This window comes from Nicotiana sylvestris, chromosome 3 (genome assembly GCF_000393655.2).
Source record: "Nicotiana sylvestris chromosome 3, ASM39365v2, whole genome shotgun sequence".
Lineage (NCBI taxonomy): Eukaryota > Viridiplantae > Streptophyta > Magnoliopsida > Solanales > Solanaceae > Nicotiana > Nicotiana sylvestris.
In genome coordinates, this window is record NC_091059.1 from 4,079,875 (window position 1) to 4,094,446 (window position 14,572).

General features: G+C 41.0%; 1 protein-coding gene across 1 annotated transcript; it reads left to right on the top strand.

Annotated features, from left to right (window-relative positions):
- Nucleotides 1–8,268: 8,268 nt before the first annotated feature.
- Nucleotides 8,269–8,853, top strand: LOC138886982 (uncharacterized). The gene has a single exon (XM_070168683.1). The coding sequence runs from the start codon at nucleotides 8,269–8,271 to the stop codon at nucleotides 8,851–8,853; it is 585 nt and encodes a 194-aa protein (XP_070024784.1).
- The last annotated feature ends 5,719 nt before the right edge of the window (nucleotides 8,854–14,572 follow it).

Below are 14,572 nucleotides of genomic sequence, written 5' to 3' on the forward strand. Positions count from 1 at the left end.
TATTGCTCAAGCAGGGGCGGATGCACCTTTGTGCAACCGGTGTCATCCGAAACCGCGTCGTCGGAAAATTTCATTAAATATATATTTTATTAAATTCATAATATTCTAAATAAGTCGTTATAAAAAAAAACAAAATGACAATGTTAGGAGGCGTGCCTTGGTTCATTGGTTAAGCAGCATAATTTAAGTTGGAGGTGAGGGGTTCGAAGCTCAACAGTTGCATATGCGCATTAACTTTGTTGTGTCATTTTCTTTCCTTCTCTTTTTAGTGGAATTTCTTAAAGACGTTATTCCTTGTGAGATGGATTCGTGAAACTATTCCACACGTTATTTTAATTAATATTTTAATTTGTAATTCAACTTTAGTTTTAATGGAAAGATATCCTCGTAAAGCACCAGTTAAGCTTTCAAAATCAAGTTTAACGTTTGAATTTAAGTTCCTTGAAACTTATTTAAATTTGACTGGTTGTCTGATGCCTTATATAAATATATAGTACTATATGAGGCTTTATGAATATATTTCAACAACTGAAAACTCGCCGAAGAAAGTTATAATATTGTTGTTGTATTGCATTTTATTGATATAATTTGAATCGTTTTTAAAAGAAAATATAGCATCACTGTTATATTTGTTTATTTATTTACTTTTTTAAATGCTGACACCGCTTACGAAAAATTCTGCGTACGCCCCTGTGCTCAAGAACAAGCAAGTGTTTAAGTGCAGGGTAGTAATAAATGACCAAAAATGCATGATTTTGAGTGTATTTGTCTATCATTTCGTATGTGATTTGTGAGAGATCACATGCTTATGGACGTGAAATATGCTCATTATCGCGCCTCGTTTTCTCGCGAAAACGGGTTTCGACGTGTGACAACTCTTTTAAAGGAGGTATTAAAAGAGAAGAGTCACCACCTAACGAATTTTAAGGTGTGTTAGGGCACATATTTGCAAATGACTCTTATTTAACTAGTCTACGTCACCACAGACAGCGTAAGGGCTTAAATTACCTCAAAGAGAAGGTGCTAGTCACTCTTCGAGGTCCACAACTGTGGGTCCCGGCTGAACTTTAAAACTATCTGGATTATGTAATTAGAATAGGTGATCAAATAAACAAAGAAAAATATAGAAGTCGAAGAGTCTTATCATAACACATGGGAATTGGTGCATATCCTTAGATTACAAGGGTACAGATACATTGGTCTATGTTAAATGACTAAGTGTAAATAGCAAGTATATAAAGGAAAAGAAAGGGGGGTTCTAAGTTTTTTTTAGCCTAAAGGATCACCCCATGCAACATAAATAACACTTTGCAACTTCCTTAAGATAGGGGATTGCTCATATTATTCAGCAGGCACAGACTATCATCTCTTGCTACCCAATTACTATGTTGAAGTTGTTACTTAAAGGCGCTCCAATTCAATTCTAAACCATATCCTATGCGTGCACTACTCGTCCATGCCTATGGTCCATGAGGCTTTGAACCTCTATTTGGGTGGTTCTAGACTTACTTAGGTTGCTCAAAAATGATAAAACTAAAATCGCGCATTCAAAACAAATAGGACCGCACATAATAGCAAATAGTGGCTCATGTTAGCCTCCACACATAAACAATGGAGCTCGCAGACTGATTTCTGGTATTAGGAAGTAGAACATCTCAAAATTAAGACTTAGAGTCTTTTAGTCCTATAGGCATGATCTCTATATGATTTCAGTATCAAATAGGTAATGCTGCATTTTCTAGGCTAAAGTACGGGCGGATTAGATCGTTATAAGTCCTATAGACATGGTTTCTAAGTGATCCTTATTTCTAGTAATATTTATAAGCAGCATGCAGGCGAATTAAAATAATGCAAATCCTATAGGCATGATTTCTAAGTGATTCTGGATTCCAGTAATACATGGGCAGTGCAGCAATTTCTGGATTAACGCATAGGCAAATTGAATTACTAATGTTGGTTTTATCGGCATGCATCTTAAACGGGCAACAGTGTAACAGAAAACAAAGGGAATCCTATAGCCATGATGTCTAGATGAATAAAGTACTGAAGTGATAGAAGCAATTTGACCAATTGATTATTTGAAGTCCTATAAACATGATATCTAGATTGGTGACGCATGTGTTATTGCATCCTATAGGCATGCTTGTCTAAGTGTGCACAGTAGTGGAAACAGGTTAACATATACTTGAAATAACATGTTTTGACAAGTTAAGTGATGTATGTGCACGTAACTCCTATAGGCATGCTTTCTACACACGAACTAAACGCATGTAAAGCAAATAGAGTTAGACCATATAGATCATATAGGCATGCTTTCTACCCATTCATGTGAGAATTAGAGTACCCTATCCTTTTTTTACTAATTTCCCCATCTATTTGTTTACAAAGTATTACCGGGCCCAAGAATAAATGATGCATGATGACAAATTACAAGTATGAATTGGCACACGCCCAATGAGTCAATTAGAAGCCCTATATAGAAATAACCAGGGATGTCCCCCTGGCATTCAATGGTCTCAATCTTCGCACAACAGCAGATTCAGACATCAGTTTTCATAGCCATTTGAGTTTCATGCCCAACGTGCATGGCCCAACACTTACTTACCCAAACACATGCCAACTCAGCCATACTGATGAAGAATGACTTATAGAATCTAACTAAAACAGCTTAAACACTTAATTATTAAAATTATAGCTAATAGCAGTTCTAGTTAAGACATATAAACAGGACTAGGCTAGATTTAAGGCACATAAGATACATATGAGGCAAATTGGGGTTTGTAATTCTAGAAATAAAGTTTAAGAGCGATAGAATTGACCATTATAAGCAAATGAACCATTCCAAAGAGAGTTTCAAAGTAAATGTAACGATCCGGCCGGTCGTTTCAAGAGTTATAGCCCCATTCTAACTATTTCCTGCTTCTTTTGTGTTTATCAGTTGTATTTTGACTTACCGAGGTTAGTTGGTTCGGGTTTGGAGTGATTTTGGAGTGAATTGAGACACTTAGTCTCTTAGGAAAAGGTTTAAGTTGGAAAAGTTGACCGAAGGTTGACTTATGTGTAAAAGATCTCGGATTTGAATTTTGATAGATCCGTTAGCTCTGTTAGGTGGTTTTGGACTTGGAAGCGCGTTCGGAATGTGATTTGGAGGTCCGTGGTAGAATTAGGCTTGAATTGGCGAAAGTTGAAATTTTGGCGATTTTGGTCGGTAGTGAAAATTTTGATATCTGGGTCAGAATGGAATTCCGGAAGTTGGAATAGGTTCGTGGTGTCATTTTTGACTTGTATGCAAAATTTGAGGTCACTCAGACGTGGTTTAGTGGGTTTCGGCATCGTTTGTGAAATTCAGAAGTTTAGAAGTTCTTAGGCTTGAATTTGAGTGTAATTTGGTGTTTTGATGTTATTTTGAGTGACTCGAAGGTTCAACTAAGTTTGTATGATGTTATGGGATGTGTTGGTATATTTGATTGAGGTCCCGAGGGCCTCGGGTGAGTTTCGGCTGGTTAACGAATCATTTTTTGGCTTTAGAAGTTGGCAGATTTTTTGGTATTTTGTTGCACAGTTTTTCTTCATCGCATTCGCGAGGGGGCTCTCGTGTTCGCGAAAGGCATCTGTGAAGGAGATATGGATTATTCTTCATGTTTGTAAAGTGGCTTCCACGTTCGTGAAGGAATGGGATATCAAGACTACGCGAACGTGAGGCGTTGACCGCATTCGCGAAGAAGAAAATCTGGGCAGGCAGTGTTATATTCAAAATCGAGGGTTTGAGCCCATTTTTCATATTTTGAGCTAGAGACCACGGATTTGGGCGATTTTTGAAGGCATTTTTTGGGAGTTGATTGGGGTAAGTAATCCTCACTTGACTTTGGTTAAATTCCATGATTATATCTTGATTTCTATCATCTAAATTGGGAATTGGGGTGAAAGGGGGGGAAATGGAATAGTTCTTGAGATGGAATTTTGGGGTTTTGAAGGGGATTTTGTTGTCGGATTTGAGTAAATTTGGTATGGTTAGACTCGTGAGTGATAGGGCTTTCTAGTTTTGTGACTTTTGTCGGATTTCAAGACGTGGGCCCGGGGGCCGTGTTCGAGCTAATTTCGGGATTTGAGCCCAAATTAGTAGTTTTCTTGTGGAATTGGTTCCTTTGGAATATATTGATTGTGTTGTATTAATTTTGGCTAGATTCGAGATGTTTGGAGGCCGATTCAAGAGGCAAAGGCATCGCGGAGTAGGATTTTGCTCGGATTGAGGTAAGTAACAGTTGTAAATCTGGTTTTGGGGGTATGAAACCCCGGACATTGTGTCTTATGATTATTTTGGAGGTGAAGCACATGCTAAGCAACGGGTGTGTGGGCGTGCACCGAGGGGATTGTGACTTGGTTCGTCCCGTAGAACTATAAAGTTGAACAATATGCTCTTAGCTATAAGCTCTCTATGTGTTATGAAAGATTGACTGTAAATCATGTTAGAAACCATGTTTAGGCTATATGTTGGCACTGTTAGGTCCCGTAGGGGCCGCTTTACATGTTGAATTGCCAATTAAATACTAGTTGTACTCAGTCACAGTTTTTACTCGCATATCATATCTCAGTTTATGTTATTCTGTTTGATGCATCATGTTATTGCTATTTGGGCTGATTTTCCTTAAATCTGAGAGTTCGAGAGACTGGAGAGATTGATGACTGAGTAAGGCTGATGGCGTGATTGTGAGTATTTATGGGATCGGGCTGCACGCTGCAGTATGTTTTATTGATTTATGACTGGGTGAGGCCGAGGGCATGATTGATTTATGCCATGATTGACTTGTTATAGCGTTTGGCCTGAATGAGTCTCTCTAGAGTCTGCACAACCCCAGTGAGTGCAGGTACCTATTGAGTGCGAGTGTTGAGTGCCGAGTGCTGAGTGATTGTGAGGAATGAGTGACTGGGAGGAATAAGTGATTATGAGGTTGGAGTGATTGGGAGGACTGCGAGATGATTGCCTGAGAGGCAATATATGATTACATTATTGATGCACATAGTTGCCTTATTTCCATGTTTTGAAAACAGTTGAAAGATATTCTTATTTGGTTTTACTTGAACATGACTAAAATAAACTGATTTGACTTGAATTACCGAAACTTGGGAAGCATGACTATTTTCCTTTATGAAATTATTGAAAATGAACAAAAATTGTGTAGCTCGTTACTATCTTCAGTTCCTTATTTATTATTGTTACTTACTGAGTTGATGTACTCACGTTACTCCCGGTATCTTGTGTGCAGATCCAAGAGCTGTTGGACGTGGAAGTTATTGATAGTACCCGTAGCTGGTCATTGGAGATCACGAGGTAGCTGCTAGCGTTCGCAGGCCTACTTTTTCTTCCCTATCTTTCCTTATTTTCTGTATTTTTGATTCCAAACTACGTTAGTCTTGTTACTTTCGAATCGGATATGTTAGATGCTCATGACTAGTGACATCCTGATGTCGGGCTTTATTTCCACACTTATGTTTTGGGGATCACCCTGTTTTACGGCAAAGATTTCAATTATTTTAAAAATCTTGATTTATTCTGGTTATTGTTGAAAGCGTTTTGGTAATGTCGGCTGGCCTAGTATCATCGATAGGCGCCATCACAACGGGTCATGTTTTGGGTCGTGACAAGTTGGTATCAGAGTCTATGTTACATAGGTCTCACGAGTCATGAGCAGGTTTAGTAGAGTCTTGCGGATCGGTACGGAGACGTTTGTACGTAACTTTGAGAGGCTGCATAACCCTTAGGAAAACTTCACATTCTTGAATTCTTATCGTGTGAATCTGTTGATACTGGTAACTAAACTTCTGTTATTCTATTCTCTCATAGATGGTGAGGACACGTGCTACCGGTCAGGACGGATAGCTACCAGTACCACCAGTTGGGGTCGCGGTAGAGGTCGTGGTAGGGGCAGGAGTGTAGCCCACACTAGGGGTGCTTATCGGGCGGATAATTATGCTTACTGATTTTGGCTTATCGGTTATCGGATTATAAATATAGTAATTCTCTAGCCATCCAATAAGACAACGGGCAGATTGGTATCGAATTAACGATTATCGGACGATTTATCAGCTAAACCAAATATAAAAAAAATTGAACAATAAATACCAAACGGCCAAAAAAATAATAAGTTATCGGTCACTATAGGAACAATCAATATCGCATAAAAATATTGCAGAGTAGTTGCTTGAACAATCAGTACCTATTTGAAGCGTAATTATTGTTGTGATATTGAAGCCTGTGCGTTCTTCATTTTCATGTAGAGGCTAAAAAAGTTTAATAATTCACATTGACTCACATGTTTACATGTTTTCCAACTAGACCTTATGAGGAAAATTTAGTTGCTTTATATCATGTTGATGAAATAATTAACTGTTATACTCTGCCATATTAGGATTTATAATGTTGCAGAGGTCATCCTAATAGAATTATTCCTAAAATATAAGTTATTGCTGAATTCAAACCAAAATGCGCAGACCCCATTCTGCTTACCGCAGTAACAAGTTTATATACATAGGGGTAAAAGTGTAAATATAAAAATTCTTAACGGGTTAATGGTTTACCCGATAAGAAAATTGAGTAATTCGCCCCCAAACCGTTAAGCTGTTAATTTTAAAGTCACAATCCATTCACCATCCATTACCCCGATAATCCGATACCAATAAGCTAATAAGCTATCAGTTCGGTTCGGTTAATGGTTTCGGTTCGGTTTTGAACACCCCTAGCCCACACAGCAGCTACTGCAGCACTTGTAGATCCACCAGGTTCCCCAACACAGGATCAGGTCCTAGTTGTGGATGCACTAGCTGGACCAGCTCAGACACCAATTATGCCCCTTGTGATTCCAGATCTTCAGGAGACCTTAGCTCAAATTCTGACCGTGTGCACTAGTCTTGCTCAGGCGGTCTCTGTTTCCACAACAGCAGCCACTTCCCAAGCCGGGGGAGGCACTCAGACTCCCACCACCCGCACGCCCAAGCAGGTTGTTCAGGGACTTCAGACACTGGGGGCACCACCAGCCCAACCGGTTGCACCTGCTCAAGACTATTTGGTTCCACTCATGCCTGATGATTAGCAGCGTAGATTGGAGAGGTTTGGTAGACTTCAGCCTCTGACTTTCAGCAGTGCAGAGAGCGAGGATACCTAGTGTTTCTTGGATAAGTGTTAGATTCTCCGTATAGCAGGTATTCTGGAGACCAATGGGGTCTCGTTCACTACCTTTCTATTCTCTGGAGCTGCCTTCACTTGGTGGGAGGCTTATGAGAGGTTTAGGCCTGTTGGTGCAGCACCCCTTACCTGGCAGTAGTTCTCTGTTCTCTTCCTGGAGAAGTATGTGCCGCAGTTCTGTAGAGAGAAGTTGCACAGACAGTTTGAGCAATTACGTCAGGATGATATGACGGTGTCGCAGTACGAGATGAGGTTTTTTGAATTGGCCCGTCATGATATTTGGTTGGTTCCAAAGATAGGGAGAGGACCAGGAGGTTCGCTGATGGCCTCACATATCAGCTGCGAATTCTTATGACTAGGGAGAGGGTGTCTGGTGCTTCTTTTGAGGAGGTTGTTGATATTGCTCGAGATATAGAGTCGATTCGCCGCCAGGAGCGAGTATAGAGGGAGGCCAAAAGGCCTCGTGGATCCAATAGTTATGGTGGTGGTCCTTCTGGAGGTCAGTTTTACCACAGCAGGGGTCGTCCCTTCAGGCACGCTCAGGCGGCTCGCCCAGCCCACCGTGGTGCATCATCTAGCCATGGTTTTCACAGTTCTCAGTAGGGTCACTCATCTCTCAGTGCCCTTCCAGCTCAAAGTTCATCCCGTGCTCCATCGGTTCAAGGCTCATCTATAGCAGGTTCTTCTACCAGTTATTGCGGTGCTCGAGGCTCCCTTCACTCCCCACCACTAGCACTAGGGAGTTGTTTTGAGTGTGGGGAGTTTGGGCATATGTGGAGGTATTGTCCTCGTCATCGGGGAGGTCCAGCGCAGTAGAGGGGTCAGGCTGCATCTTCAGCACCAGTTACATCACCACCCGCCCAGTCAGCTCGGGGTGGAGCTCAGTCAGTTAGGGTCGCCCAAGAGGGGGAGGCCGATCAGGATAAGGTCAGGCCCGTTTCTATGCTCTTCCTACCATACCAGATGCCATTGCTTCAGACACAGTGATCACAGGTATTGTCTCAGTATATCACCGAGATGCCTCTGTATTATTTGACCCTGGTTCCACCTATTTATATGTATCCTCATATATTTCTCATTATCTGGATATGCCTCATGAGTCTTTAGCTTCATCTATTCATGTATCTACTCCAGTGGGCGATACTATTATTGTGGACCGTGTGTATAGGTCATGTGTAGTGACCATTGGGGGATTGGAGACTAGAGTGGATCTTCTATTGCTTAGTATGGTTGATTTTGATGTGATATTGGTTATGGATTGGTTTTCTCCCTCTCATGCTATTTTAGACTGCGAGGCTAAGACTGTAACGTTTGCGATGCCGGGGTTACCCTGGATTGAGTGGCGAAGTTCTTTAGACTATGTCCCTAATAGAGTGATTTCATACTTGAAGTCTCAGCGGATGGTTGGGAAGGGTTGTTTATCCTATTTGGCTTTTGTGAGAGATGTCAGTGCAGAGACCCCTACTAATGATTCTGTTCCAGTGGTGCACGATTTTTTGGATATGTTTCCAGCAGACCTGTCGGGCATGCTGCCGAACAGGGATATTGACTTCGGTATTGATTTGGTGTCGGGCACTCAGCCTATTTCTATTTCACCGTACCATATGGCACCGACTGAGTTGAAGGAGTTGACTGAGCAGCTTCAGGAGTTCCTTGAGAAGGGGTTTTATTAGGCCTAGTGTGTCACCTTGGGGTGCACATGTTCTATTTGTGAAGAAGAAGGATGGCACTATGAGAATGTGCATTGATTATAGGCAGTTGAACAAAGTCACAATCAAGAACAAGTATCCTTTGCCGCGCATTGATGATCTATTCGACCAACTTCAGGGAGCGAGGGTGTTCTCCAAGATTGATCTCAGGTCAGGGTATCACCATTTAAATATTAGGGACTCGGACATTCTTAAGACAGCTTTTAGGATCCGATATGGGTATTATGAGTTCCTTGTGATATCTTTTGGGCTGACCAATGCCCCAGCAGCGTTCATGAATTTGATGAACAGTATGTTCCAGCCTTATCTCAACTCGTTTGTTATTGTATTCATTGATGATATCCTGGTGTACTCTCGTATCAAGGAAAAGTATACCCAGCATTTGCGGATTGTTGTTGCAGCAGTTAAGGGATGAGAAGCTTTATGCTAAGTTCTTCAACTGTGAGTTTTGGCTCAGTTTAGTGGCGTTCTTGGGAAACGTGGTGTCCAGTGAGGGTATTCAGGTTGATCTAAAGAAGATAAAGGCAGTCCAGAGTTGGCCCAGACCATCCTCAGCCACAAAGATTCGTAGCTTTCTTGGTTTGGCAGGTTATTACCGTCGGTTTGTGCAATGTTTCTCTTTTACTACATTTCCCTTGACCAAATTGACCCAAGAGGGTGCTCCTTTCAACCGGTCGAACGAGTGGCAGTTTTGAGCTTCTAGAAGCTCAAGACTGCCTTGACCACAGCTCCAGTGTTAGTTTTACCATCAGCTTCTAGTTCATATTCAGTATATTGTGATGCTTCTCGGATCAATATTGGATGTGTATTGATGCAGGAGGGTAGAGTGATTGCTTATGCTTCTCGTTAGTTGAAGCCACATGAGAAGAACTACCATGTTCATGATTTGGAGTTGGCTGCCATTGTTCACGCATTGAAGATTTGGAGGCATTATCTCTATGGTGTGTCTTGTGAGGTGTTTACTGATCATTGTAGCCTCTAGCACTTGTTCAAACAGAAGGATCTCAATCTGAGGCAGCAGAGATGGTTGGATCTGCTAAAGGACTATGATATTACTATTCTGTATCACCCGAGAAAGGCCAATATGGTGGCTGATACCTTGAGTATGAAGGCAATGAGTATGGGCAGTCTTGCATTTATTCTTATTGGGGAGAGACCTCTTGTGGTTGATGTTCAGGATTTGGCCAACCAGCTAGTGAGATTGGATATTTCAGAGCCAATTCGGGTCCAAACTTGTGTGATTTCTCGGTCTTCCTTGTTTGATCGTATCAGAGTGCGCCAGTATGATGATCCTCATTTGCTTATTCTCAAGGTCAAGTTTCTGCATGATGATGCCAGAAATATGACTATTGGAGATGATGAGGTATTGAGGATGCACCAGTATGATGATCCTCATAGTTCGTGGTATTCTATCCATCCGGGTGCTACGAAGATGTAATAGGATTTGAGACAGCACTACTGGTAGAGAAGAATGAAGAAAGATATAGTTGGATTGGTAGCTCGGTGTCTCAACTGTCAACGGGTGAAATATGAGCATTAGAGGCCGGGTGGCTTGCTTCAGCAGATAGATATTCCATAGTGGAAGTGGGAGTGGATCATAATAGATTTCGTAATGGGCTCCTACGGACTTCGAGGAAGTTCGACGTTATTTAGGTGATTATGGATCCGTTGACTAAATCCGTGCACTTCATTACTGTGAGTACTACCTATTCTTCAGACCGGTTGGCGGAGATTTATATTAGAGAGATTGTTCGCCTTCACGGTGTGCCAGTTTCTATCATTTCAGGCAGAGGCACATAGTTTACATCGTAGTTTTGGAGAAACGTGCAACGAGAGTTGGGCATTTAAGTTGAGTTGAGCACAGCATTTCATCCTCACACGGACGGACAGTCCAAGTGCACTATTCAGATATTGAAGGACATGTTACACGCTTGTGTCATTGATTTTGGAGGTTCATAGAACCAGTTTCTACCACTCGCGGAGTTTGCTTACAACAACAGTTATCAGTCGAGTATTCAGATGGCTCTGTATGAGGCTTTATATGGGAGGCGGTTTAGATCTATAGTGGGTAGGTTTGATCCGGGTGAGGCTAGGCTTTTGGGTACAGACTTGGTTCGGGATGTATTGGACAAGGTGAATTTGATTCAGGAGCGGCTTCGTATGACGCAGTCGAGATAGAAGAGTTATGCTGATAGAAAGGTTCGTGATGTGTCCTAATGGTTGGGGAGAAAGTCTTGCTAAAGGTTTCCCCCATGAAGGGTGTTATGAGATTTGGAAAGAAGGGCAAGTTGATCCCTCGGTTCATTGGGCCTTTTGAGGTACTTCGGAGATTGGGGAGGTGGCATATGAGCTTGCCTTACCACCTATCTTGTCAACTGTGCATCTAGTATTTCATGTTTCTATGCTCCAGAAGTATATCGGCGATTCGTCTCATGTCTTGGATTTTAGCACGGTTCAGTTAGATGGTGATTTGACTTATGATGTGGAGTCGGTGGCTATTTTGGAGTGTTAGGATCGAAAGTTGAGGTCAAAGGATATAGCATCTGTAAAGGTGTAGTGGAGAGGTCAGCCCGTGGAGAAGTCTACTTGGGAGACGAGCGGGAGATGCGGAGCAGATATCCACACCTATTTAAGGCTGCAGGTATGTTTCTAGACCCATTCGAAGACGAAAATTTGTTTAAAAAGGGAGGATTTAACAACCCAGCCGGTCGTTTTGAGAGTTATAGCCCTGTTCCCCCCATTTCCTACTCCTTTTGTGTTTATCATCTGTATTTTGACTTATCGAGGTTAGTTGGTTCGGATTCGGAGTGATTTTGGAGTGAGTTGAGACACTTTGTCTCTTAGAGAAAGGTTAAAGTTGGAAACTTGAGAGGATGTTGACTTATGTGTAAACGACCTCGGATTTGAATTTTGATGGTTCTGTTAGCTCCATTAGGTGATTTTGGACTTGGGAACGTGTTCGAAATGTGATTTGGAGGCCCGTGGTAGAATTAGTCTTGAATTGGCGAAAGTTGGAATTTTGACGATTTTGGTCGGTAGTGGAAATTTTGATATCGGGGTCGGAATGGAATTCCGGAAGTTTGAATAGGTTTGTGGTGTCATTTTTGACTTGTGTGCAAAATTTGAGGTCACTCGGACGTGGTTTAGCGGGTTTCGGCATCGTTTGTGGAATTTAAAAATTTAGAAGTTCTTAGGCTTGAATCCGAGTGTAATTTGGTATTTTGATGTTGTTTTGAGTGATTCGAAGGTTCGACAAAGTTTGTATGATGTTATGGGATGTGTTGGTATGTTTGGTTGAGGTCCCGAGGGCCTCGAGTGAGTTTCGGGTGGTTAACTGATCATTTTTTTGGCTTTAGAAGTTGGAAGATTTTCTAGTATTTTGTTGCAAAGTTTTTCTTCATCGCGTTCGTGAGGGGGCTCTCGCGTTCGCGTAAGGCATCTGTGAAGGACAGCTGGGTTGTTCTTCACGTTCACGAAGTGGCTTCCGCATTCGCGAAGGTATGGGATATCAAGGCTACGTGTTCGCGACCAGGACCTCGCGTTCGCGTAGAGTCAACAGTCAGGTGGAGCTTCAGGCATTCAAGCCTACGCGTTAGCGAAAAGGGTTCTGTGTTCGCGTTAGGTCAACCAGTGTAAGGTTCGCGTTCGCGAGAGGGCCGTCGCGTTCGCGAAGGAGGGATTTCTGGTCAACGTCTATTTTTGAATGCGAACGCGATGCGTTGACCGCGTTTGCGAAGAAGAAAATCTGGGCAGACAATGTTATATTCAAAATCGAAAGTTTGAGTCCATTGTTCATATTTTGAGCTAGAGACCACGGATTTGGGCGATATTTTAAGGCATTTTCAGGGAGTTGATTGGGGTAAGTGATCCTCACTTGATTTTGGTTAAATTCCACGATTGTATCTTGATTCTATCATCTAAATTGGGAATTGGGGTGAAAAATTGGGGGGGGGGGAATAGAAGAGTGCTTGAGTAGGAATTTTGGGGTTTTGAATGGGATTTTGTTGTCGGATTTGAGTAAATTTGGTATGGGTAGACTTGTGAGTGATTGGGCTTTCTTTTTTTGTGACTTTTGTCGGATTTTGAGACGTGGGCCCGAGGGCCGAGTTTGAGCCAATTTCGGGATTTGAGCCTAAATTAGTAGTTTTCTTGTGGAATTGGTTCCTTTGGCATATATTGATTGTGTTATATTACTTTTGGCTAGATTCGGGATATTTGGAGGCCGATTCGATAGGCAAAGACATCGCGGAGTAGGATTTTGCTCAGATTGAGGTAAGTAACAGTTGTAAATCTGGTCTTGTGACTATTTTGGAGGTGACACACATGCTAGGTGACGGGAGTGTGGGCGTGCACCGAAGGGGTAGTGAATTGGTCCGTGCTATATAACTGTAAAGTTTAACAACATGTTGTTAGCTATAAGCTCTCTATGTGTTATGAAAGATTGATTGTAAATTATGTTAGAAACCATGTTTAGGCTATATGTTGGCACTTTAGGTCTCGTAAGGGCCGCATTACATGTTGAATTGCCTATTAAATACTAGTTGTACTCAGTCACAGTTTTTACTCGCATATCATATCTCAGTCTCTGTTATTCTGTTCGATGCACCATGTTATTGCTGTTTGGGCTGATTTTCCTGATATCTAAGAGTCCGAGATACTGGAGAGATTGATAACTAAGTAAGGCCGAGGGCCTGATTGTGAGGATATTTATGGGATCGGGTTGCACGCCGCAATATGTTTTATTGATTTATGACTAAGTGAGGTCAAGGGCCTAATTGATTTATGCCATGATTGGCTTGTTATAGTGCTTGGGCTGAAGGATCTCCTCCGGAGTCTGCACCCCCCTCTCCCCTAGTGAGCGCAGGTACCTATTGAGTGCTGAGTGATTGGGAGGAATGAGTGACTGGGAGGAATGAGTTATTGTGAGGTTGGAATGATTGGGAGGACTAAGAGATGATTGCCTGAGATGCAGTATATGATTACATTATTGATGCACATAGTTGCCTTATTTCCATATTTTGAAAACTGTTGAAAGATATTCTTATCTGTTTTACTTGAACTTGACTAAAATAAACTGATTAGAATTGAATTACCCAGTGCCGGCTCAAGGGCCAAGCAAATGAAGCAATGTCTTTAGGCCCCCAAAATTTTGAGGGCCTAATTTAAAATTAATATATTAATTCTATGGTAATTTCCTTTAAGAAATATTAACTATCTATGGTAAAAGATTATAAGATATGCATAAAATAGGAAAAGAATTATTTTGTCAATGTTATTGATGATGAATAATACTTAATTTATATTATAATATTAATATTTTATTTTTTTCTCATAATAAAATTTGTATTTTATATTCTCTTTTTTCTCTCTAATTACTAAGCTGTCTATTCTCTAAAAAAAGAAATGAAAAACATGGAATAAATTTTTATAAAAAATTTATTATTCTGAAGTCCTCAAGCATTACAACAAACAAGTTAAAATAATAAAATTTTATTCTGATATCAAATTATAAGCTTCTAGAATCATGTTCTATTATTCTAACTTTTTATTTTTGAGCTTTACATTTACAATATATATATATATATATATATATATTTGACCTCATAGTAGCCTATTACTTTTTATTATTTATCAGAGTGCGCATATGTCAACTATAAAGCATTAATCAAATTAATCAATGTGA

What these genes read in the sequence shown, in the direction of transcription:
- LOC138886982 (XM_070168683.1), top strand. Translation starts at nt 8,269, where the DNA reads ATGCCTCATGAGTCTTTAGCTTCATCTATTCATGTATCTACTCCAGTG.